The following is a 25816-nucleotide window of genomic DNA, read 5'->3' as shown; positions in this document are numbered from 1 at the left end:
TGGTGTCTGCTCCAGGGGGCAGTGCCTCGCTCGCCTTTAGCTCCATTGTTGTTGCTGATGGGAGGTTGTCAAGTCTTTCTTCCCGCGAGTGACTCTTTCACTGCTTGTGCTCGGTGTTCCGAGGGGTGGGACGCTCTTCAGGAAACTTTTCCTGGATTTAAGGCGGCTTTTGGCTGGCACATGGCCAAAGAGAGGATGTCTTTGGTCAGTAGACTGTTGTTGGCGCTCTTTCTTGCTTGCTGCATTTCATCGTATCTCTGGTGGGGCTATGCCTGCCAGGATGTACAGACGGTCTGTAGGTGTTGATATCAGGCAGCCTGTGATAATGCGGCAGCTAGCATTGAGGGCGGGATCCAGCTTCTTGGCATGGGCAGCTCGTTGCCATACTGGGCAGGCATACTCGGCAGCTGAGTAGCAGAGGGCTAGTGCGGTTGCATTCAGAGTCTGTGGGTTTGCACCCCAGGTCGTGCCGGTGAGCTTGCGGATGATGTTATTCCTCGCACTCACTTTGCACTTGGTCTTTTCAGTGTGGGTCTTAAAAGAGAGGCATCTGTCCAGGGTTACCCCTAGGTAGACTGGGTGCTCACAGTGTTCAAGGGAGGTTCCTGACCAGCTGACCTTCAGTTGGCGCTTGGCTTCACGGTTTCTCAGGTGGAAGGCACACACCTGTGTCTTAGATGGGTTTGCACGTTGGTGGTTCTCTTCGTTAGAGAGTCTGTCTTCCACAGTTTTGAAATCAGTGGCTTGTGCACCTATGCCAAGATCGTCTGCATAGATGAAGCAGCGGGTGTCTACACTTTTTGGTTAGTGTAGATACCGGTGCAAGCACACTTCCCTGTGCTCCTGAGTCTTCGCCACCTGCTTTTCTTTCCTCCTAGCTCAACGAAGAAGTGCCTATTTTCAAGCATGCTTTCAATCAGCTCTGTCAGGCGGGTGTCTCTTGTGGTCTCCAGGATCTTACTGAGGAGACGTCTGTGGTTGACTGTGTCATAGGCAGCTGAGAGGTCGACAAACACCGCACCAGTTACCATCCCTTCCTCATATCCATCTTTGATGTACTGGGTGAGGTTGAGTACTTGGCTAGTTGTCGACTTGCCAGGGCGGAAACCTGCTTGTTCAGGGATGAGGTGTTCGTCAACAAAGGTACCAATTCTGTTGAGGATTCAAAGAGTTTATAGGTGTGGCTCAAAAGTGAGATTGGTCTGAAGTTCTTGGGAGCGGATGGATCTTTCCCAGCTTTCAGCAGTGCTATAATGTGGGCTTTCTTCCAGATGTTAGGGAGCTTGTGTGTTGTTAAGCACTCATTGTAGAGCTGTAGGAGCCACGTCTTCGCCTTGTTACCGAGGTGCTTGATCTGTTCCGCTGCGATATTATCCAGTCCAATTGCCTTTCCTGGTTTGAGGATAGAGATTCCCCCTTCCAGCTCTTCCATAGTGAGCTGTCTTGTAAAAGCAGGGTCCTTGATGTATTTCTTGCGGTTCAGCCTGGTCTTTTTCCCTCTCTTTCTACTCTTTCCATTTTCGAGCAATTTGTTGGCAACTTGGTTGGCCGTGACTTTTGGGTGCTGAGGAGCTGCTTTAGGGTCACCTCGTAGCTTGTGAATAAGGGCCCATGCTTTCTTGCTGTTTTTTGACATGTCTGTGGACTCTATAAGAGCATTCCAGGTCTTGCTTCACTCTTGGGCAATGTTTTCCATCACCTTCTCGCCTTGGGTAGTTGTTTCATCTGAGAAGGGATCTGCTTCAAACATGCTGACGTAATTGTCAGAGAGTCCTGCACAGTCCTTTGAAAGTCCCGGTATATATTCAACTCTACATCCTCGTGGGATATGTTTCCGAGCAGTTTTCAGCACCAGGTTAGCAAATTGGTCGTAGTTAGGGATGTCCCGATCACCTTTTTTTGCTCCCGATCCGATTCCGATCATTTGATTTGGACAATTTGCCGATACCGATTTTTCCCGATCCGATCTTTATGCAATGCATTAAGAGAAAAAAAAAGAAAAAAAGCATTCAAGTTGTCCCATAAGGTTATTTTTTTATTTAAATTGGATATTCTATCCAACATGGATATAGCTTCTTTTTTTCACAGCAGCATTGGATCAGTTCAGTTGTGCAGCATTGGATCAAAACAAAATAAAGCTTATCATAACTCGTTAGCTTACTGCTACAATTAGACACTGCGCCCTGCCCACTCTGTTGCCAGATTTGAGAGAAATAAGCAACCAGGTCTATGAAAACAAGCCCCAAAGAAGAAACACATACATGATGTTGTGTAATTCGAAACCAAAACTAAGGCCTCAGGATGACTTTAAGACTTGAACATGGTCATTTTTGTTTTGTAACATTGAATAAAAAAAATTAAAAAAAGTATTAAAAAATAAAAATAAAATCCCAATCCCCGATTTTTTTCTCCCGATTCCGATCTTTTGAAAATCACGTTATCGGCTCCGATCCCCGATCACGTGATCGGATCGGGACATCTCTAGTCGTAGTTCTTGCTAACTGGTATTATGTTTGTTATCTTTTCTTCCAGCTCGTTGGTGAAACCTTTCCAGTCTGCTTTCTTGTAGTTGAAGCGCCTTTTAAAGGGCATGATGGTTTGGACTACAGCCGCATTGATTAGGATCCCAATGGGACGGTGTTGGCTTGGTGGAATAGGATCCAGCACCGTCTTTTTACACAGTCCAGCGATGTTACTTGTGACCATGGTGAGATCTGGGTTGTAGCCACGTTTCCAGCGAGCACTGAAAAACGAGTGTGGTAGCTTGGGGTCATGGATCAGACTTAGTTGGTTAGTATCCATCCAGTCTTCTACTGCTTCTCCATCCTTGTTCATTTCAGGTTAACCCCACTGGATACTGTGGCTGTTGAAGTCACCAATAACGATTTGTGGTTTGCCGTGTATTTTGGGGATTGGCTGGGAAAATACAAAGTCTACAGGTGGTGGTTTGTAGACAGATGTTACTACAACACTGCTTAGCTCAACAGATAGGACTTCGATATTATGGCCATCTGACATATCTGTATCTTCTATAGCTGAGCCTGTTTTTACAAATATAGCACTGCCGTACTGCCGGTGAGGTTGCTCGATGGCCAGGACCATTCCTGGTATGGTTGGGCGATTGTTTTCACTCCCTCTGTGCGTCTCTTGCAAGCAGAGGACATCACAGTGTTGCTTGCTGCATAGGTCGGCTAAGATGGTTTGTTTTGCAGAGGAGAACCCTTCAATGTTCACAGATATGACTGTCAATGCCGGTCTTGAGGGGGTGCCGCGTTTACGACATCGACCTTTGTGTCTATCTCCGGGCATGATGTTTTCTCTTGGTGCTCTGTGGCTTACTTACAGCTTTCAGCGTAGCTTGTAGCGTAGCTTGTGCAGACTAGCTTGCGGCTAGCGTAGCTTGTGGCTTGTAGCGTAGCTTGTGGCTTTTTTGTAGCTTGTAACTGTTGCTTGTAGTGGTGATAGGATTAGCAGTATCTAGTCGATCTAGTTGATCTTGTCGATCTTGTCGATCTCATCAATACTCCCAGGGCCGCAACGTGGACGCTCCTTTCATGACCCCAATTCCTACCATAGGACAAAGCGATTAGCCATCGCATCATAAGCTGCTGCTTTTTAGAGGTTTTTTCTCTGGCTTTTAGTTGGTGCATCCAAGCTGTTTTGAATTTATATTAAGGTTTTCAGTTTATTTTATTTCAATAGATTATCCCATTTTAGGGATTATTAGGAATAAGCAGTAGTTTTCCAACTTGGGAATCAGGACCCCTTTTCAGGCAATTGGTCACAAGCTGTTGAAAATGGCTAGTATAGACATTGCTTTCTTTTAGGGGGTTAAAAGCCAAATGTTTGGGAGCCTCTATTAATAAGCAGTGAATCCCTACTGAGGAAACGTTTGCCCTAAAGAGGGTACTTCTGTAGTTACCAGAAAGTACCTGGATATATTGTAGAATGGCTCAGAGAAACAAAAACCAAAATAGAGATTATAATTCGACAAAAGAAAGAAACGTGAATCCACTTCTGCTCTGATGCTTATCTTAAACCAATAATTGTTAAGCCTCAACAAGCTGACTTCATGCCTGGACACCAAGTTTTGGATTTAAGAAAGCCGGCAACAATCGAAGAATGGACATAAATTGTTGACACAACCAGCTGCTGCCATACCATGTAGTAGCATGAATGCATTTACACTTGACCAAGTGATACAGGATATACATTTTTGGCTGCATTAAACAAAACATTTGGTTGGAAAATCAGTGATCTGAACACAAGATCCTTTCCAGTTTCTTTCATAAGGACTTTTACAGCAAGAGAGTACATCGTTTTTGTCATGAAAACATTTTCCTTATAAAAATAGCATTTGCCATCAGAGAGATGCAGGTCACTGTCACTGGTATCATCTGTGTTCCTCACCCAGCAGCACATTGTGGTGCTCTCCGTGGTGCTGAAAATGCAGATCACTCAGCCTAGCAGCCTGTGAGAGTGATTGACATGGATTCGAAAGGTAGGATGGATTGAACTTGACCTGAATTCAGATTTTTGAACACAGAGGATCTGCTCCAATTCTAGCTGGAAGGCAGGAGAACAACGACTCTCTACCTTTTTGGCATCTTCGCTGTGCTTTAAGTCGCGATCACATGTTTTTGCTGTGCCACTCAGCATCTGCTGTTGGCTGAGTTCTACATCAAGAACTGAGGCAGTCATTCAACATTAACCTCTCTATACCTTTGACCTTACAGCACAAAGAGATACACAGATACACGCCCTGTTGCATCCGAACACCTTTGCACCTGAGCACCTTTCCCACCCGACCAGCCACCCGTGCCTTGTCTACAATATCGCACTCCGGCCTGGCTCCCTGATCTCCCCTTCCGCTGCACACCCACCCACACACACATGAGAACCAGGGAAGTCAGACACGGCCTCCCACGGCAGTGCGATTACAGAGTGGATAGACTTTGTGTGTGTTAAATGTGAAAGGAGATTATGTGGGTTTAACTCTCTGCGTCTGGCATACAAATTCCAATCGCATAACATTGCCTGTCTCTTGTGTGGCAGAAAAAGACGAGAGGCAGTGTCTTCAAGGGGTTTGGGTGAAAGAATGATGGCAGATTGGAAACGCAAACTAAGAAGACAAAAATGAGAAGATGGAAAGATTCAGACCAATGTATCAAAGAACAGACAATAGAAGACAAGAAAAATCCCCTTGTCAATTGAGATTTTTATCCCTAATCCCTGCGTTTTACTTTTGAGCCTTTCCTCATGTGATTCATCCTATTCATTCCATCTTATTAACGTCATTATGTCCTTGAATGTTCCTATTTATACTGAACAGAACAGATATAGAAATTGTCTTTTAATATCAGCCATTCATCCATGTTTTTGAGATGTATTAGGAGCTTAAAGAGACAGCCAGTGGGCTTATGTTCCTTATTTGATAGCTATTATGTCCATTGATGTAGAGGATCTGTAGAAATTAGAGCCTAAATGACATCTGATAGTGTCTTAATATCTTCATTGATGTATCTAAGCCAACATCCTATTTTCTCCCAGAGCATAGAGAATTAAAGAGATAGGGTTAATCCAGGCATTGTTGACACAATCCAGGAAAAGGGATTAATGAAGTATCATTGTCTGAGAAGAAACTTCTCTGGCCCGGGCCTTCTATTGGCCTCTAGCCAAGCTGAGCTCAGCACATCTTACAGTGCCTCACACCCCCACCCCCCCGGTCACAGCAAACACATACACAGAAACACACAGGTCTGAAAAGATGACTACCCCACTCTCAACTGGAAGAGGGCATTTAAGAGCGAGGATATATGGTGGTCTGTCTCCCCTAGGACAGGATCTGGCTGTAGCTCTTCATCTGTGCCACGATAACAATGTTTTACAGCAAACATCTGCGGTATCCAGCTCCTCAGGCTTGTTCGGCTTTAGATGGAGAACTACATTCAGTGGATATGACAGCCTTTGCTATCAAGCAAGTGTAAATTCTTTGTTTCCCTGAATAACGGAGGATGTCAACAGAACAGATACGTTTGGTTGAGGAGTTGAGTTATGTGACCCGATTTTCTCTGATATTGAGAGGCAGATTTCCAAAGGGCTCTCTGGATACACATATTAGATTAAAGATATTAGGATAATGCATATGGGATGAGATGGATTTCTGCAGTTTGGCACACAGGGAGGAAGTTGTTTGGGTGGAGGTGACCTGAATGCCCGTAGATCAAACGTATATACTTTATGAGTTTGCCTGTGAGAGTTTGAGTTGTATCAGGAGTTATTTTTTTGTGAGATTTGAGACTTGCCCAGTTCAAAATATCCTTTTTCCAGTGAATGTCACTAATATATTGTCAATTGCTCCCTTGAACTCACTGTGCTAAAAAAACAATACAGTAAAGAAAATACCCTAAATCCAGTTTGTTTCTTTATTTTTCTAATTGTCGGTTGCTTTCAAGATGTTTTATTAAACAATCTTACATTTACTGACAAATTAAAGTACCAATTTTGATGAAATGCTTTTTATTTAGAGGGGAGTTCAGCATATTTGGTGTAAACACTCTACTATTATAAAGTCATCATTTTTATTGTTAAAACTTTTTGTCATTGAGTTAGTTGGCTGATTTCCTGATCCCATACCTTACAGCTTACCTTAACACTTACCTTACCTAACTAGTCAGCCAGTTTAACATACATTTAGAAAATAAATACTCAACATTGTTGTATCATACATCTGCAAAGCACTCGTTTAAGTAAATATGTACTGCAATTGTGACTGTTAACATTTGTATACCTACATTGTGATGTTTCATCCTTGGCTGGTTAAGTGTTATATGTTCTTTGATTATTTTTGTACTTGGAAAATAGTTATGCGTTTTGTGTTATTGTACTCCATAATCATTTTAAGGGCACAGTCTCATATGTGAACGTTGCCTGTATGTCTTACACCAACTAACTGACTGTCTCCCTTTCTCTCATCCCAACAGTCAACAGTGAGGATGTTGTCTCTACGCGGCTGTACTTTGTGAACGCCTCCCTGCAGCGGGTGACCTTCTCCAGCTCGGTGGGGGTGTCCCTGCCCTGCCCTGCGGGCGGCGCCCCCCATGCTGTCCTGCGCTGGTACCTGGCTGCCGGAGACGACATTTACGACGTGCCCCATATCCGCCACGTGCACGCCAACGGCACCCTCCAGCTCTACCCATTCTCCCCCTCCGCCTATAACAGCATTATCCATGACAACGAGTATTTCTGCACTGCTGAGAACCAAGCTGGCAAGATTCGTAGCCCAAGCATCCACATCAAAGCAGGTGAGGGTTGAAAACAATAGATGCAAACCAAGCCAATGATGCAAAATAGTTTATGTCTGCACATGCTTTCTAAAGGTATTTTGAACTGTGACATTTCCCTAATCAAGCTTTTGGATGTCTCTTGAATCAAGTATAACTTCCCTCAAACTGCAAAGACAGAACTGGGAACTCTCTGTCAAAGTGTACTGGAACTGGAAATTGGCCCTTTCAGCCTGGAAATGAACCAGAGCAAGGTGCAACAATAGTTTGGCACAGCTCTATGCTAACCTTCTGTAGCTCAGTAGCCTCTTCATCTCGCTTGCTAACACTATTAAGGGTTACATGTTAGTATAACCTTCTAAATCCCTATCTTTAGTTGGATCAGAATCTACATTTTTCAATCAATATCTGACAAAATTGTCAATAATTTATGCCGTGCTGGTGGCTCCTGCTGGACACATGCTGTGATATAATTTAGTTTGGACTTTCATTAAAAAGGGGGACTCACAAGAGACAAATCAAAATAAGAGACATCTGCAGCTCAGATATCCTGATTATTATTCCCTTGTATCAATCACGCTTTTAAAGTGGTGGATAGCACAATTCCCATAATGCAATTTGAATATTGTCTTTTATTAAATCATCTCTACCTGGTAAAAAAAGCCCACATCTTTTAAACCCCACAGCTCCAGTTTGTAACACAGTCTTTCTGTTAAAAGGTTTAATTCTCAAGCTCAATCTGAAATAACCCGGACCCCTTCAAGAGAAAGTATAGGTTATCTTTTTGGTCATTCCCAAATACATCATTTTGCTAAATTATTATAATAGTAGATAATAATAGTGCACTTTAATTTAATGCACGTGTTGTGTCATTGAAATCGTCATGACAGCATTACCTAGTTACTGTCCGGCATTTGAAAATATGGTCATCTAAACGGCAGTCGTATTAGCATCTTCAACCAACAACTTCTCTCAGTGGGGGGGAAGATTCTCAAAGTGCGGCATCTTGACCCTTTGTATTAAAAATCCACTAGAAGACAGACACGCAGTTACAAAGACAGTTGGTTTGTTGACCTGTCCGCACTCCCTGCCAAGGTCAAAGCTGGAGAGAGGCGCTGAACACACTGAGGGAAGATGTTGCTGCTGCTTCTCACACTTATCACGCACACACATAAACATTATGAACACATGCATATGACCTAATGTGGCACACACGGCATACACGTGTATACAACAGACGAGCATGCATGTTTGGTCACACGCATATGCACGTGCACGCACCCACTCAGACTCACACACTTACATGCACACCAGCCTGTGTGTAGCCCATGCCAGCAAGCCTCCTGTCTCCCAGTCTCTCCATCTGTCCATGGACTGGAAGTCCCCTAACTACACGCACACACACAGACACACACAGACACACAAATGCACACACACACACACAGCCATTTTCGTCAAGCTGGCTGTTGGTGTTTAGTTGCCAGCTCTTTGTCAGGGTGTTTGGCAGGAAGGATTTTTGGAGAGTCAGCTACAGACATGGAAAGATGTGAACAGCACCATGAAAAAAAGTGGATTTTCAGGTCATGGTAATAGCCAGGCAGACATTTTGACTGTGTTGATCAATCCTGCATGAAGAGACAGTCAGCAGTTCCCTACCCCACACATGGATACGAGATAAAGAAATTCTCCAAAATGCTGCCGGATTGTCTCCCTCACCACACAAACACAGACACACACACAAGCACATGCACATGCACATACTCTCCCTACACACACACACCTATATAGCCTGTGTGGTCCCTAGAGGAGGACAGTCCCTCCAGCGTGAGAGTGACCTTCTAGCCAGCCTCGGTGTTGGGATGACCTTCCTGCCCAAATAATTACAACAATTAATCAATTAAATGCTGAGGCAATCACAACTCCACAGCTCCATAACCAGGGCTCACGTGCATGTGTGTGCACCTCATTACCTCCAGAGTCCTACGCAACACACACATGCTCACGTGCATGCCCACACACATACACAACACTGCAGTTGCCATGGGCGACAGAGGCGTGAGCGCCAGGGTGTGGCATTCCCTGTCTCAGGTGGCGCAGGAGAATGATGGCAGCTGACAGCTCGCAGTGTGACACCCCCCCAAAAAATCTGCCCCACCCCCACTCCTCCTTGCCACCCGTCTCGTCCTTCCTTCTCTTCACATCTTCAAATCTCTCTCCATCCCTCCCCCTCTTTCTCACCCTTTCCCATGCATGCTGATTGTGGGCCAATAATAGCACTAGCACCTGTCTGGAAATCTCTGCATTTATGAAAATCACTATGTGGTCTCCTTGTTTTCCCGTACTGTTTTTTCTTTTGGCTGTGTCATTTGGGCTAATCTGTATTTTTTAAGTTTTGATAGACAGCTCACACATTTTGATTAATAAATGAAATTAGGACATAATGTTATTTTATATGATATTAATATTATACAATTTGTATGGGCATCCCGATCATGGTCTTTGCACCGGACTCATTCTCATACCATACCAGCAGTACATACAGTACTTTCAGATTTGTAAACCACTACAAATATTGATGTTTCAAATATTATTGTTAAATACATACGAGGAATAATTTCTTAAAAAATAAATGTGTTGTTAGTTTTACCTTGATGTGACTGTAATGATCTGTGGAGGTTGCGACTTCTACCAGTTTTGAAACTGTCAAAGTTTACACATCATCCTCAACTATTCTTCCCTTCAGAAGGACAATGATGTCTATCGGTTTAGTCTCCTAAAAGATTTGCAGTTTATAAATTGAGTATCTTCAAGGAAAAAAAGGCAGTGAAAAATCAATTTCACATTGACAAAAAAATCTGTATTATTATCTGTAATTGGATTGTAAGCCTTACAGCTCCTTGTGTGTTTGTAAAACATTCAGCAGTTTGACAGCATCTATAAGGCCTTTCTCTATTTAAAGGATCCTATCTCCTTTCACATCTGAGCATCTTTTCCAAATGCATTTCTTCACATCCATCTTTAGGGATACACCTTATGTCAGAAGTGCTATAAGAATCTGAGGATTTCAAAGCCCTGTGCACCCAAGTCCTCTTTACTCAAAGTTAATAAAAGAAAATTGAGGGCACTTGTTCAATGAGCTCACCTCAGCTCCCCTTTGTTCCCAGCATGACACCCAAACCAATGTAGGCCCGGGCCAAGACAGCAGGTGTTTAGATCGCTCTCCTCCATCTGCCCTCCTCATCTTATCTCTGGCTGACATTTCTTTACTAATACTATAAGAAGGGTCCCTGAACCTGATACACAAGGTCTGCTTTTCGTATGCTATCCATTTAATAATGAAACCAGCATCCTTTCATTCCCCTTGTATGTCATTATTTTTCTCTTTCTCCTTCTCTGTGTTTTTGCTGCTCGCTTTATGAATAAGTAAATGCAGTATTTGGTTTCCCCGTCGTTAATTATTGAAGCGACAGTGATACAAGACTTGCTTCCCAGTGCGCCCAGTGCACCAGACCCGTGTTTTAGCTCGTTCCTAGGCAACCAGGCTGCATATAGTCAGGCATCAGTAACATCCTAATGATTCTGCTGCGCATGCGATGAGGGGGAGTGCAATTTACACACAAATCAGTTGGGCTACCATTTACATCCTGTCACAAGGCTGAAGATAATGAATATGTAATGTTTTTCTATCCTCTCTGTCTTTCATATCTTGGAGGAGGAACGTGTGTTAAATGAAAATCCTATCAGAACAGTTCCCTCTTATTGGAGCTGGTTACACAGTCGTGTACAAGGGCATGTTGCCATCCAGGGCTTATTTGGCTGGTTTGAATTAGGAGAAGTGTGGTCGAACAACACTTTTATTAGAGGTTAACAAATGTAGTAAAAGTCGGGGTCAAAGCACAGGAAGAACAAACCTGAAGTGACCTTGACTGGATTTGAACCTCACTAAATTGGCATGTGCTTTCTGTCATCATCCTTTACAAGCTGTCAGACTGGTTTTAAACACTCTATGAGAGGCACAGTGGGCATTTGGGATTCCCCCAGATATTGACAAGAGGCAGCAGGGTCAGTCAGAGAGTAAATAAATGATTGAAAGAATTGGCTGGGCCACAATAGCTGGAGCTACTCAGTCGATCCTGGATATTGATCTGTAGGTAGATCACATCAATGAGAAGCAGAGGCTGTTTTGAATTAATAATTGAAATGAGGACTTGATTGGAATTATTTGTCCTTTAGCTTTGACTTGTTTACAAACGAGGCTTCAGCTCACATTAGTGTCCTGAGTGTAAGGTGGCCATAGTGAGAAATGATATGCTCTCCAGAGGGTAACTTACTTCAACCATTCATTTAGTTGAGGCACAAAGTATCATCAGTGACACCACAATTGATGTTCTCAAGACCCAGAATCCAATGTTATAACCCTCATTTATGTTTGGCATTGTTACACATAGTATATAATGCAAGATTACATTTTAAATGCTGCTACAAGAATAGTCCCTGCTTTACTCCAGTGTACTCATAGCCCGTCATAAGTCGGCAAAGAAGAAATAAAGGGTCCAAGGTTCAGCCAATTAGGAAAAAGTAGAACAGTGAAAAAGCAATGGATGGAATCAGACAAAGACTTGGGAAATTAAACCTAGGACCTAAGGTGAAAGACTCCCCACCATTTGGACAAGGACATCGGCTTTGGTTCCACTGGGTTCCAGTGACAGTGGCGGCTGGCATAAAGCATTATTAATGACCAAGGAAACTGGCCTTCGGGCTAGGCGTTAATTATATCACTGGAGAGCTGGGGGAGAGAGTGAAAACACGGGAGGGCGGGGCAACTCCCTGTGTGTGTGTGTGTGTGTGTGTGTGTGTGTGTGTGTGTGTGTGTGTGTGTGTGTGTGTGTGTGTGTGTGTGTGTGTGTGTGTGTGTGTGTGTGTGTGTGTGTGTGTGTGTGTGTGTGTGTGTGTGTGTGTGTGTGTGTGTGTGTGTGTGTGTGTGTGTGTGTGTGTGTGTGTGTGTGTGTGTGTGTGTGTGTGTGTGTGTGTGTGTGTGTGTGTGTGTGTGTGTGTGTGTGTGTGTGTGTGTGTGTGTGTCATTGTTAAACCATTACTGTCCTCATTTCCAAGGGAAGCATGGTTGAATAGCAGCGTTTGTGCTGCCAGAAACACTCCCCAACATCAGCCATTCTGATACTCCATCTGATTTCTGTAATCTTTCTTTCATCCTTCTCATGTCATGTAGTCTGTTTTTTGTTAAAGTGACAACAATGTGGCAATGCCCCTTAATACACATTCACAGGCCTGTGTTCATTGAGTCAAGCTAGTATGCCCTTGAACTACCCATCTCTCCTGGTAACCCAAATAATCAATTATTTAATTTCACTTTACTTAATTTATTTAATGAAAATGTATGCTCTGATTCAGCATTTTGCTTTTCTCACTTATCTTAATGTGACGGAGTTAACTGGAGAGATAATTTGGTTAGCTACAGGCTATTGTTTTCATCATTAAGCCTGTCTTAATCACCACCATCCTTTCTGTACACTGAAACAGACTCACAGCCTAGTGCTCTGCATGCCATGTGCAGGGTGTGTGTTTTTGATGCCTTGCGCCTGCATGTGACAGGTCCATCGGCCATGAGCAACCCTCCACTCCTCGCCGTCGCATAGCATCTGTGGCGTTGTACTTTAAAAGGCCAAGGGCCACTCACTGTGTATCCCCTTCAAAGCAGCTCTGTGTCAACCCTCCTTACAATCATAGTGTGACTTGGAATCTGGGGCTAGGGAGGGAAATGCTTGCTTAATGGGGTTGAAGAGGACACCAGGCAAGTTTGTTTACAAGACCTGCCCTGGCTTTGACTAAGGGTTAAACGGGACAAGAGGATGTCAGTTGAACAGTGTGAAAATGAAAGAGGCTTTTACAGTATAACAATTGGTTGATGTATCAATCTACTCATTTACAGGAAAATAATGAATGAATGGAATAATTCAAAATAATGATTTATAATGGATTATTTATTTATGTATTTATTAAACTAAATGTTTTTGCTGTTCTCAGCGTCTTTAAGACACATCCAAGACATTTGAGAAAGATGTCACCTTGGGCTTTGGTCAATTGATTGCATTGGGAAAAAGTCATTGCTAATTTTTGCCGAAATTCAAGGTTGCAAAGTAACATCAACACCATCTTCCATTGATTTGTTTTCCTTAAGGCATAACATGCTGAACATTTGCTGGTTCCAGCTTTACAAATGTGTACATTCAATGAATTCTGGTGTTTTATATCATTAGTAATTGAAAATATTTGGGTTTTAGACTGTAGATCTGACAATGCAAGCAAGTTGATACATAATCTTGTGCTCTTGGAAATTGTGACGGACATTTTTAACTATTCTCTGACAAATTACTTGGAGCCCCATTTAATCAGAGACATACACTAATACAGTTCTAACTCTTAAAATCTTGTCAACAGTTAAAACCTTGTTCTCCCTTACTGTGACATACTCTCACCTCGACTAACTACTGTTCTTTTATCCACACCTCAGTGTTCAGGGAGCCCTACACTGTGCGAGTGGCAGACGAGCGCTCCATGCGGGGCAATGTCGCCGTGTTCAAGTGCCTCATCCCCTCAGCCGTCCAGGAGTACGTCAGCGTGGTGTCCTGGGAGAAAGACACCGTCTCCATCGTCCCAGGTAGGAAATTCAGCCAATGGCAGTCATTAGTTTCAACAAAAACACACCAGGACCCAAATAGTTAGTCTCGCTGAAATTTCACAGCAAACTCAATGCGTGTGACCACCTGAGTTATATTTGGCTTAGTGCGTGCTTGCTGTGTTTGATCAGGTGGTGGATAATAATGGAAAGCAAATGATCTCATGTCATCATAATATGTCAATGGACTGGAGAACATTTGCCCTTTAGAGAAATCTAAAAACTATTTTACACTGAATAAATCCCAGAACACATATACCTTGTTCTGTCAGACTTTCTATCAGATTGAATATAAGGAAAAACCCTGTTTTCTTTTAATCATTTACAACCGTTTATGGATACTAATCAATGTTAAAGTATCATGGACATACATTTTTTCAGCAAAGATGGAGGAAGGTTTTAAAAAGGGTCAAATCATTTGGAAGTCTGATTATATGGCTTTTGCTTGGCAGAGCTCTGGACCCTCACTCAGGCAGTGTCTCATAGCTGTGTTGCAGAGATAAATCAGACATTAGCAGTCTTGTTTGTGCATGTGTTTGTGTGCATGAGTGTGTGTGAGTGTGTGAGAGATCTAATTTGATGAGTGATGGATCTGTTTAGCTGCTCATCACAGTCACCCAAAAGGGAGCAGCCACACCTCTAGGGGTCTGCCTTGTCTGAAGCTGTTCTCTCTGCTTTGTCTGATCCTCTATTCAAATCATTGAATGTGTAATAAGGAATGCTAACATGAGTTTGAAACTGAACCTCTTACATGCTGCTGTAGGTTGTTGTGTGTGTGTGTGTGTGTGTGTGTGTGTGTGTGTGTGTGTGTGTGTGTGTGTGTGTGTGTGTGTGTGTGTGTGTGTGTGTGTGTGTGTGTGTGTGTGTGTGTGTGTGTGTGTGAGAGTGTGTGTGTGAGAGAGAGAGAGAGAGAGAGAGAGAGAGAGAGAGAGAGAGAGAGGAGAGAGAGAGAGAGAGAGAGAGAGAGAGAGAGAGAGAGAGAGAGAGAGAGAGAGAGAGAGAGAGAGAGAGAGAGAGAGAGAGAGAGAGAGAGAGAGGAGAGAGAGAGAGAGAGAGAGAGAGAGAGAGAGAGAGAGAGAGAGAGAGAGAGAGAGAGAGAGAGAGAGAGAGAGAGAGAGAGAGAGAGAGAGAGAGTGTGTGTGTGTGTGTGTGTGTGTGTGTGCAGGGTTGTGCGTTGCAGTGTTAACATTTGCTCCGTGGAGCATTTGCAAATTGCAGGGTGTCAGATGAGACTGTTTAGGTCAGATGATACGTATTGCTCCCTCTGCCCCTTATCTCACTCTCTGATACCGAGAACCCCTTTCATCCCTCTCAATAGTGTGTGAATAGAGGTGTGTGTTTGTGCGCCACTTTGTATGGCTCTGTCCTTCACACGGGAGCACTCATTGATCCAGCACAGCTGTAGTGTGTGTATGTGTGTGTGTGTGTTTGTTTGTGTGTATGTGTGTGTGTGGCCTGAGGGGGGTTTCCAGTCTGGATCGATAGAGCTTGCTGTTGGATTCCCTCTCTCTTGTCACGGATCCCTCAGTGTGATAGTGCTGAGAGCGGGCCAGTCAGTTTGATGGTAAAACATGCACATATGAACAAGTAAGTGCATGTGCGTGAACACACACACACACACACACACACACACACACACACACACACACACACACACACACACACACACACACACACACACACTCACACTCACATGACCAGCTTTCTGTGACTAAGCTGATCAGGACAAGTCATCCATATGCTTGAAAAAAATGTAATATACAGAAAAACGCTCCATGAACATATGTTTCATTTATATATATTAAAGAATGTCGTGATCAATAATTTTATGCAAAACATTTCTTTGTCTCCATAAATTTGAATTATTCTCTGGTGTTTGATGAATTAATCTAAAAAATAATCATAAGGCCATTTCTTATACAAATATCATCCTGCTGTAAAGAAAACTGAGCTCTCATTTAAATAAAAGAAAAAAAAAGATTTCAGAGGTGTTTTGTTTTGTATCTTCACCTCCCCCCCCTCTCTATCTCTCTCACCAGGGCTGATGAATAGGTCTTATTAGTAACACAGTGCTCCTCTTCTTCTTCCCGTCCGTCTTTGGCTTGAAGCCTCCTCTCATCTCATCTCTTTCCCTCCCTGGTACAGACTGGTGGCCTGTTTCAGCATCATGACCACACACACACACACACACACACACACACACACACACACACACACACACACACACACACACACACACACACACACACACACACACACACACACACACACACACACACACACACACACACACACACGCTCCTCCCACCCCACTACACTCCAACACACACCTCGTCCATCCATCCATCTACTCCATCTATCAGCTCCTGATGGCATGTACAGCTTTCTCTCTTTCGATAGCACTCGAGATGCTCTAGTGGTTCGCCATTTATTAGGGACAGTGTATGCCAAGGTATTGCTTGACAGGATGACACATGTCACACAGACGGCTGTGTTGGTCAATAAAGCTGAGTTTGAATGGGCTTTGATGAAGAGGCAGGAGGGTGTTTGCTGACAGCTGGCCTCACTGTGAGACGACCCTGCCTGGGTGTCGTGTCAGTATTTGACAGCCAAATCTGTTTGCGTTGAGGCCCGTTCACGCAGCAATGCGGGGGGGAGTAGACGGATAGATAGAAAGATAGGCAGACAGTCAAACAGAGGAGGGCTTTGTGTGCAGACTGGCTTTCCTGGTTTTTACTCCCCTGTCATACCTCCCTGCTATCTCTCTATCTAGCCATGTCTCTTGCTCTAATTGAAGGTTTGCCGGTGTTGCTGTTGGTTAGAAAATTAGCATTTGTTTGCTTGTCATTTAGGGAACTGAAAGAGGATGCTCTGTTGACGGATGTGTGTGTATGAAGGAACTTCATCTGTGTGTTTGTTTGTGTGTGTGTCTGTGTGTCACTTTGTCAGTATCCATCTCCTCCTCCAGTTGGAGCTTAAAACAGTGTGAGTTTTATCTGGTCACCATGGTAACGGATGCGAACCGGCGGGTGGAATGAGGAAGGTGAGGACGCATCGCTGCCTGATTTTTATTAGTGCATCACCACAGGCGCAGCTCTCTCTCTCTAACACACACACACACACACACACACACACACACACACACACACACACACACACACACACACACACACACACACACACACACACACACACACACACACACACACACACACACACACACACACACACACACAACTGACATATGTACACTTTAGTGAAAGGTAGCCTAGATATACATGTCATCACTGTCCTATATTTTTTCTCTCCAAATGCAGTGATTTAAACACTTTCCCTTCCATCTATCACTCTTTCTGGTTTATAGATGGGCCTGTTTATTAAAAACAAGAGCAAAACATTAACTGGGCCAAACTTTGGCAAATATCTTCTTATTGCAGATAAATCGATATGTGTGTATATGTCAATGAATACGTATAAAGGAGATCAAATTACAGACATGCTAAATATGCCCTAAGACATTTAGGCAGAATCTTACCATTACATAATCATAACAAACAATCTTGATGACTATTAGCAGATAAATACTTCCAAACTCAAATATAAGTGCCAATATACACACAAGCAAATATTACTCTGTTGGTCTTCAAGACCTACTGATGTTATACTGATGTTATCCAAATGCACATGAACAACAACAATGTAATAAAAACATTCAGAGCTCAGTTCTCTTATGGGAGTAGAAATTGGACCAATACTGTACATTTAGTTGGATATAGCTTTTTGAACTAAATGTCTTCAGAAGCAAACCTTAAAGGTAGGGTAGGGTAAGAATGGAGAAACCAGCTCCAGTGCGCTAGAATTTGAAATCTGCCCCTTCCTTCAGACTTCCTTACAGAGCCCCTCCTCCAACACACATGAACGCGCACATCACCAATAGAGAGGCGAAGTCCCTCCCTTTCTGGGGGACCTCCATGGGACCTTATTTCGGAAAAAAGTATGTATTGAAGTCAATGGGGAGAGAAAGATTATCTTTCGATCCTGTTTGAATTGTGCCACAAATTACACATATGATGTTTGTCAATTAAAAAGATAATTTTGCAAGTCAAAAAAATAAAAAATGTGTCGTAAAAATGTGAAGTAAAACTTTTTGTGTGAGACCGCTCAATGAACTTCATCTCCCGTCTCGCACCACACACCAAGACGGCCGTCAAGTTGGCACTTTTCACTTCTTTCTTTCAGAATGAGGTGGAAAGTATTAAAAGAGGTGAAAATCACTACAAGTCTGGGCATGTTGAGAGCTGTACGTACACACAAGGGGAGTTAGTCGGTTCCGTAAGAGCCAGCATGCGGGACCAGGATTCTGGGATTTGTAGTCTTTCTAGTTGCGTATTTTTCATATGGTAAATGGACTGTACTTATATAGCGCTTTATCCAGTCTTTAAGACCCCTCAATCGCTTTACATACTACATGTCATTCACCCATTCACACCCATTCATACAGAGCAGTGTACCTTACTCTAGGACCTAACATTCACACACATTCACACATCGTTGGCCATGCCATCGGGAGCAACTCAGGGTTAAGTATCTTGCCCAAGGATACATCGACATGTTGACTGCATGGGCTGGGATCGAACCCACAACCTTCTGGTTGAAAGACGACCACACTCCCTCACAGCCACAGTCGCCCTCATAGTCTTATAGTTCAACAGTTTTATGACAAACTGTGACTTTTTGACATGGAAATTATTTTTAAAGATTGACAAACATCATAATTCGTGGCACAATTAAAACGGGATCGAAAGATAATCTTTCTCTCCCCGTTGACTTCAATACATAATTTTTCCGAAATAAGGTCCCATGGGTCGGAAGTAGATGGGCGGGACTTCGCCTCTCTATGAGGCACGAGATAAGTTTGTGCACGAGATGGAAGGCTGACAGGCAGGTAGGCCATCCAGTTATTTTTGGTCGTGCTTTTTACAGCACGACCAATATTTATTTATTGTCAAAGCATTTAATGTATTCTTTGCTATCGGGATGTTAAGAGCATTCCATGGAATATAACAAAAAGTGTTTATGAAGTGAATTACCTACCCCACCCTTAATGTTTAGGGCAATGACATCAAATATATCTTTGAATATAATAAACTAGTGACTCCTAATTAGCTTCATTAAATGCTAAAGATAACATTGACAGCTACTACAGAATTAAATCAGCCTAAGGATTATTGGACTTTATTGTCCTGCTTTAGATTTTTAAACAATCTGCAGCTTCAAAAAAGGTTGTTTCTATTTTAAGAAAAAAAAATTATAAAGCATTTTACAAATATATTGAATCATAACTTGTTCAAAAGTGTTGTAGATTCAAACAATATGTCTGACATGGTACAATACTTCCACACTTCTTAGCTATTACATGCAGATGCTTCAGAATTAATACCACGGGAGAAATATTGATTTATCTACTAATTGAATCATTGATTGGTCGATACAGTGGGAAAGAGAGGGAGAGTATCAAGGGTGTAGAAAAGTGTGATGTCTGTGTTTTTGCATTCATTGATTGAGGTTGTTTAATCCCCTTCTCTTCACACACACTGCCTCTCTCTCTCTCTGTGAAGTGTAGCGTCACCACAGCTGCTGCAGCTTCTGTCCCAGTCTCCATTTTGTGGCCACTCTTCAGAGGCCCTGTACTCTCTCCACCCTTCTGTCTATCCACTCTTCTCTTAACTTTATCTCTGTCTCTCACGCTTCCTTTCTAGAGGCACTTATTAGGAGATGAAGTGACAAAGCATCGTGTTTTCCTTGCACTCCATCTAACCTGAAAGTGAACAACAGATAGGCACAAAAAATGGCAGAATAGGCAGAAAAAGAAGGACAGAGTGGCACCAAAGCATGACATGCTAAATTATGCAGATGGCAAAATGGCATAGGAAGGAGGGATGATGGAATGAGACGGTAGGCATATGAAGATGTATGAGAGGCAGATGGACAAAGAGAGAGGTGAGTGTGTCTTTCTTGTTGTCCCCATCACCCTAGGGAGGAAGAGGGGCTCTAAAGGCGCTGTGTCCTGCCATTAAAGATGCATCTGACAAGTGCTTAATACCCCCCCACCTGCCCTCTCTTTCTCTGTTAGAATTGTTTTTGTCGTATCCCTGCTCTGACCATTAACCATTAGACATATAGTGCACATCTATGTGTATTTTTCGTGGGATGGTAGCCGTTTTTGTCTAGTGTGAGGGGTAGGGGGAAGTAAGGCAGGGGGTAGTTGTTAAGGGGAAATAGGTGGTGTTTACTTATTGATGTGGTGTGTGCGTGTGTGAACCTGGCAGTTATTTGTGTTAGGTTTGGTTATTTATTCAGCACTCGTGTTTGGATGTTTTACAGAGAGAACAGGTGCAGAGCGACTCTGAGCGCGCTCTGTTTTGAGCGGACTCTCTGTGTGTGTGTTTGTGTGTACGTTAGTGAGACTGACAAAGTAACACACAGGGGCATTCACTGCTGTCCAGGCACTGATAGGGCCGCAGTGAGTATTTGAGTGGTTGACATGATATGAGGGTTTTAGAAGGGAAATGTTGATTTGTAGCTTTTAAGATACACTGAGAGCTACATTTGCAGAGAGACAGACAAACACTGTACATGCAGAGGAACATGGATGTTCTGTTTAGAGATTGAAATGGCGGGAGAGATGGAGGGGGAGATTGAAGGAGGGAGGGAGGTAGGAAGTGAGAGAGGGGCTGTGCACGAGGAGAATTTCAATGGCACTCCAATCATGCAGGCAGTCTCGTTAGCCCAGGGAACATTTGCATAGCGCTTCGGCAAATTCATTTGGCCTTACTCAGAGAAGATGGCTCCCTTTCCTCTCTGCTAGTTAGTTATTCATTAACCGCACTCGGCCAAGGTGTGTGCGGATACATGCATGTGAATATGTGTGTTTGTTTTTGACCTGCCGACCGATATGCTTTTATTTTATGCCGTATAGTCTTTGTCGTTTGTGCACAAGCTTAAAGTGTTTGCGGCGCTGCAGTGCGTCTCCATCGTTCTGACTGAATACATGTGTGCTTCATCACTTCTTCCTGCATATGTTCTTTATAATAATAGTGTAAGTACATGCCAGCCGACAGAATTGCTGTCAGATATTTTGCCAAATGCAGAACCGACGTCAGAGCATTACTCATCACCCACCGTGATCTGCTCCCCAACACCCTCTTCCTCAAACAGCGAAGGTGCCTCAACTTTAAGAACCTAATTAGGGGAAAATACATGATGGGGGTTCAGACAATCAGATCGATACTTCAGGCAATCACTAATAGGGATCATGACTTGACTTAAAAATGCATGTGACTTTTAGGATGGGGTGAGAATGTGTGTGTGTGTGTGTGTGTGTGTGTGTGTGTGTGTGTGTGTGTGTGTGTGTGTGTGTGTGTGTGTGTGTGTGTGTGTGTGTGTGTGTGTGTGTGTGTGTGTGTGTGTGTGTGTGTGTGTGTGTGTGTGTGTGTGTCAGGAGTTGGGGGTTGGGTGGTGTCAATAAGAAAGCACAGTAAGTGGAGACGACACACATAATGAAGAATACAGTCGATGTATTATTTTAATTATCCCACCGACACCACATTGCATTCTAATGTTGTTTGACAGTGTGTGTGTGTGTGTGTGTGAGCATTTTACGTACGTTGTGTATACATTTGCAAGCAGGCATCTGATCGAGTCCGACAGTGTTTGCCACATGTGCCTGAGCTAAAGCGAGAATTTGTGTGACCTTTACTGAAGATAAAATGCTCTGTCAGTTTAAATAGACACAAACACAAAACATCAAATAGGTATGTCCTGTAGCTTTACTTTAAAATGAACACAATCAGATCATATATATATATATATATATATACAGTATTTGTGTAGGTTGAGGCCTCGCACATTTGCTCAAGTGTATCTCTTAAAAATGTTTTAAACCCTGAATTACTTACCAGCATGTTTAATAGCTTGTGGTCTTCTTCCTTATTACCTTTCATCACGCATTACCACCCCCAACTGTTAATCAACAGAATAGCGTGAAACCCACGGCAGAATGTGAGTAATGCCGAACGCATGCTTGCTTGTGCACAATACAAACAAAACAGGGACACGCATACGATTGGTCAAGAACTCCACAGGGTACCCATTTTAAAAGTCTTATTTATCTGTAACGATTATTACAAAATATTTATACTACATTATACCATTTTGCTGTTGTCACTGACCATTGACCACTGATCACTGGCCATACCATTTTATAGTCAAATATCAGACTCTGCAATTTTGCCCAACATACCAAGTAGACAAGGTAAAGAAGAAACAACACGAAAATAGTGAGGTGTGTGTGTGTGTGTGTGTGTGTGTGTGTGTGTGTGTGTGTGTGTGTGTGTGTTTGTGTGTGTGTGTGTGTGTGTGTGTGTGTGTGTGTGTGTGTGTGTGTGTGTGTGTGTGTGTGTGTGTGTGTGTGTGTGTGTGTGTGTGTGTGTGTGTGTGTGTGTGTGTGTGTGTGTGTGTGTGTGTGTGTGTGTGTGTGTGTGTGTGTGTGTGTGTGTGTGTGTGTGTGTGTGTGTGTGTGGTGAGGGACGTGCATGTGATTTTGAGTATTTGTGTTTTAGTAGCGCGGTGGGGGCAGGGCAATATGAGAGATATCCTGTTCCGACACATCCCCTGGAGCCGACTTAATGACCCGTGACCCAAAGATGTACATGCTTGGAAGGAGCAAGGGTGGGTGGGAGATCAGCCGAGGAGGGGCAGAAGGGGAGGAGAAGGAGAACTAAGGTGGTGGATTGAGGAACCAGGAACAAAATGGATGAAAACTGCAGCAAATAAAGCAGAATGAGTGATGCAAATGTGTGCTGGGTGACGCATCAGTCTCTCTCTCTCTCTCAGATCTGTCCTGACTTGACCATAGTCAGATCCATCAGCTGGGAGAGCTCCTCCTCTTACCTCTTTCCGCACATCTTTGCTGCTTTCACTCACTTTTCTTTATTCATTTCTTTCATCGAGCTCATAGATCACAGCTAATCAAAGACAGGACAGCCAGCGGAGCTCTGACATGCAGCCCACAATGGACGCAGGCAGAGGCAGGGAGAGAAAGAAAGATAGAGCCTCAAAGTGAAAAGAGGACAGGGAGATAGAGGTAGAATAACTTGGTAGAGGAGTGGGCAGAAGACAGGTGAAAGATTGGCACAGTTTACCTGCTTTGCGCTCTTTTTCTTTTTCTCTTTTTCAGTCTACTGTTGTTTCTTCTACTTGTTCCCTGTCCTGCTCTTTCCCTCCTGTGTGTGTGTGTGTGTGTGTGTGTGTGTGTGTGTGTGTGTGTGTGTGTGTGTGTGTGTGTGTGTGTGTGTGTGTGTGTGTGTGTGTGTGTGTGTGTGTGTGTGTGTGTGTGTGTGTGTGTGTGTGTGTGTGTGTGTGTGTGTGTGTGTGTGTGTGTGTGTGTGTGTGTGTGTGTGTGTGTGTGTGTGTGGGCCCTTGCTGACCTCCCTTGTGAGAAATGGCATCTCTATGCTTTATTAATAGCTAATCAATGGGCTCTCTGGGGTGTATGGGATGCCCTGAGGACTCCCACAAGACATATGCCGGCGTGTTAACACACACACGGACATTTCCTAACACACACACACACAAACACATACACACACGTCAATAGAACATAGCATCCAGTGGAGTATAACACATGTAAAGGTTATTTTGCAAATAGTGTTTTTTAGGTTTGTATTTAGCCACTGCGACAAAATGATTAAAGCCGATAGATTAAAGCAGATGGATCTGTCCTTCATGTTCCCCTACTTGGTTTGCTAGCATCATAAGTGAACTCTCTCTTTCTGCTTTCTCTGTTACCTCGTCCTTGTCGGGATCTCTTACTGCTTGACTTGACATCTATTCCTCTCAAGTGCTTATCAGGCCCACCTGACCGCCTCTTGCTTTGCATCATTATTTTTCTTCCAATTCTGCTATTTTCAGCGTGCCTGCCCTTCTCTTATTCCTCCCTCACCTACTTATTTTCTCTGCTCCACTCTCACTTTCTGTACCTTAGCTCTTGGTATTTCGAAAGTGCAGTCTGAATTTGTTCATGTGCATATCCATTGTTTTGCAATGCCCAGGGCAATGCCATTTTTTGTTGTTGTTCCTCTCACTCTGTCTCACTGGAGACACTGTTTGAAAACAGCAATGTGAGTTTCAAGTCTTGTAAGGAACAGAATCCTGCGTGTTTATTTTACCCGTCTCTTATTTTTATTCAACCCTCTCTCAGCTAATGGCTCTTTTCTTACTCACTTCCTGTACTAACAGTTGCATGAATAACCCAGCTTTTTTTTTTTTTTTACAGTTTTTTGTTATACATTTCATCATCCCAAACTAAAATAAAGGACAAGGCTTTACTTCTTCTACTGTCATCAAATCCAATGACATGACCAAAACCAATAAACTCTTTGACCATTCATTTGCCCCAGCCTTTCTGTGGTACTAAAGACACACATCTTCAAAGATTTGTCATAAATGCATGTGTTTTAGGGAACACGTAACAATTGACTCAAACAGCTGGGCAACGTTTTTTTTGTTTTAGGAACAGTGTTTCTTCAAGATTCATTCATTTGCTTGTAATACCCAGAGGTGTGATTGACTACACCCCTACATGAGTGTTAATGGTAATAAAGGACATGTCGTCAAATGAAATGATGTGATTTAAAACGGAGATCTGTGGCTCAGAGAACTACAGTAAGCTATATCAGGCTTTAGTTAAAACGGACATAGTATGAGCAACTACCAGTAACTTAGCAGTCATTAACCTGGCGTTGCGATTGGTGCCTACTCAAGACACCAGGGGCCTCATTTATAAACGGTGCGTACGCACAAAAGATGGCGTACGCCAGTTTCTACGCACTATTTGCGATTTATAAAAAACTAACTTGACGGGAAAATGTGCGGTCCTCCACGCAAACTCTAACCCATGCATACGCACTAAGCACAAAAACGGGAGGGATGAGAAACTGCAACACCGTTGGCAGAAAGAAGAATGGAGAGAAATATGTGGAAAAAATACCATAAATAAAATGTTCTAAAACCTCTCATTTATCACATATGAAGAATTCATTTTCAAACATTGATTAAAGCCAATCTTAAAATGATTTAACAAACGCCTGTTTGAGACTCCTCAGTGCACACAAAAACATAACTGGGAGAAATAAATAATTACGGAATTGCATTTCTATAGGTTGTAGATACGAGCATGGTTTTATATACTATCATGTTTAATGATGTTTTATGCCGTTTGCCAAGACTTGATAAGTCACTCGTAAAACACAGGAGCTATGGAAACTAAGAACACCATATGTGGTCAATTGTACAGCTAATATAACACAACACATTAGTTGTATTTCCTTTAATTGGTTGATTATGGATATAGTTGCTGATCAACAGCTGGGACACAAACCACCAAATACAAAACAATAATTCAGATCCAGTCGTCATGACTCCACTCCGGAGGGATTCCCCGATCATTTCTTACAGTTTCTCATCAAGGGGGTGTCTCCTGTCCCCGGTACAAACACACTGCCTGAGGAAGGCTATGTGTATTTATTTTGTCATTAACCTTTATCTCGACCTCCCCAAAATAACCAAGTTGTTGGTAAATAACCAAGTTATTGGCATTTCGAGTTGATTGTGATTTATAAAGGGAAACCGGCGTAGGATGTGCCGTACGCAAGTCCTGTGCCGGTACGCAGTCTTTTATGAATCGGAAAGTGTTGGTGCGTATTTATTTGCTTTGTCCTACGTAAGTAACCTTCCCAAGCCAATCCTACGCAAGGCTTTATAAATGAGGCCCCAGGAC

The 25816-nt window shown here is 43.0% G+C and overlaps 1 protein-coding gene across 1 annotated transcript in view; it reads left to right on the top strand.

The window, feature by feature from the left end:
* dscaml1 (Down syndrome cell adhesion molecule like 1) overlaps window positions 1–25816 on the top strand; it is a 95535-nt gene that overhangs the window by 6308 nt on the left and 63411 nt on the right. The window contains 2 exon segments of the mRNA XM_079679621.1: window positions 6984–7304; window positions 13813–13959. Coding sequence (XP_079535747.1) covers window positions 6984–7304; window positions 13813–13959 — 468 coding nt within the window.

Source organism: Notothenia rossii (assembly GCF_949606895.1).
Source record: "Notothenia rossii genome assembly, chromosome: 4".
Classification (NCBI taxonomy): Eukaryota; Metazoa; Chordata; class Actinopteri; order Perciformes; family Nototheniidae; genus Notothenia; species Notothenia rossii.
The sequence above is the reverse complement of the archived record's forward strand: the minus strand, read 5'-3'. Positions and strand labels throughout refer to the sequence as shown.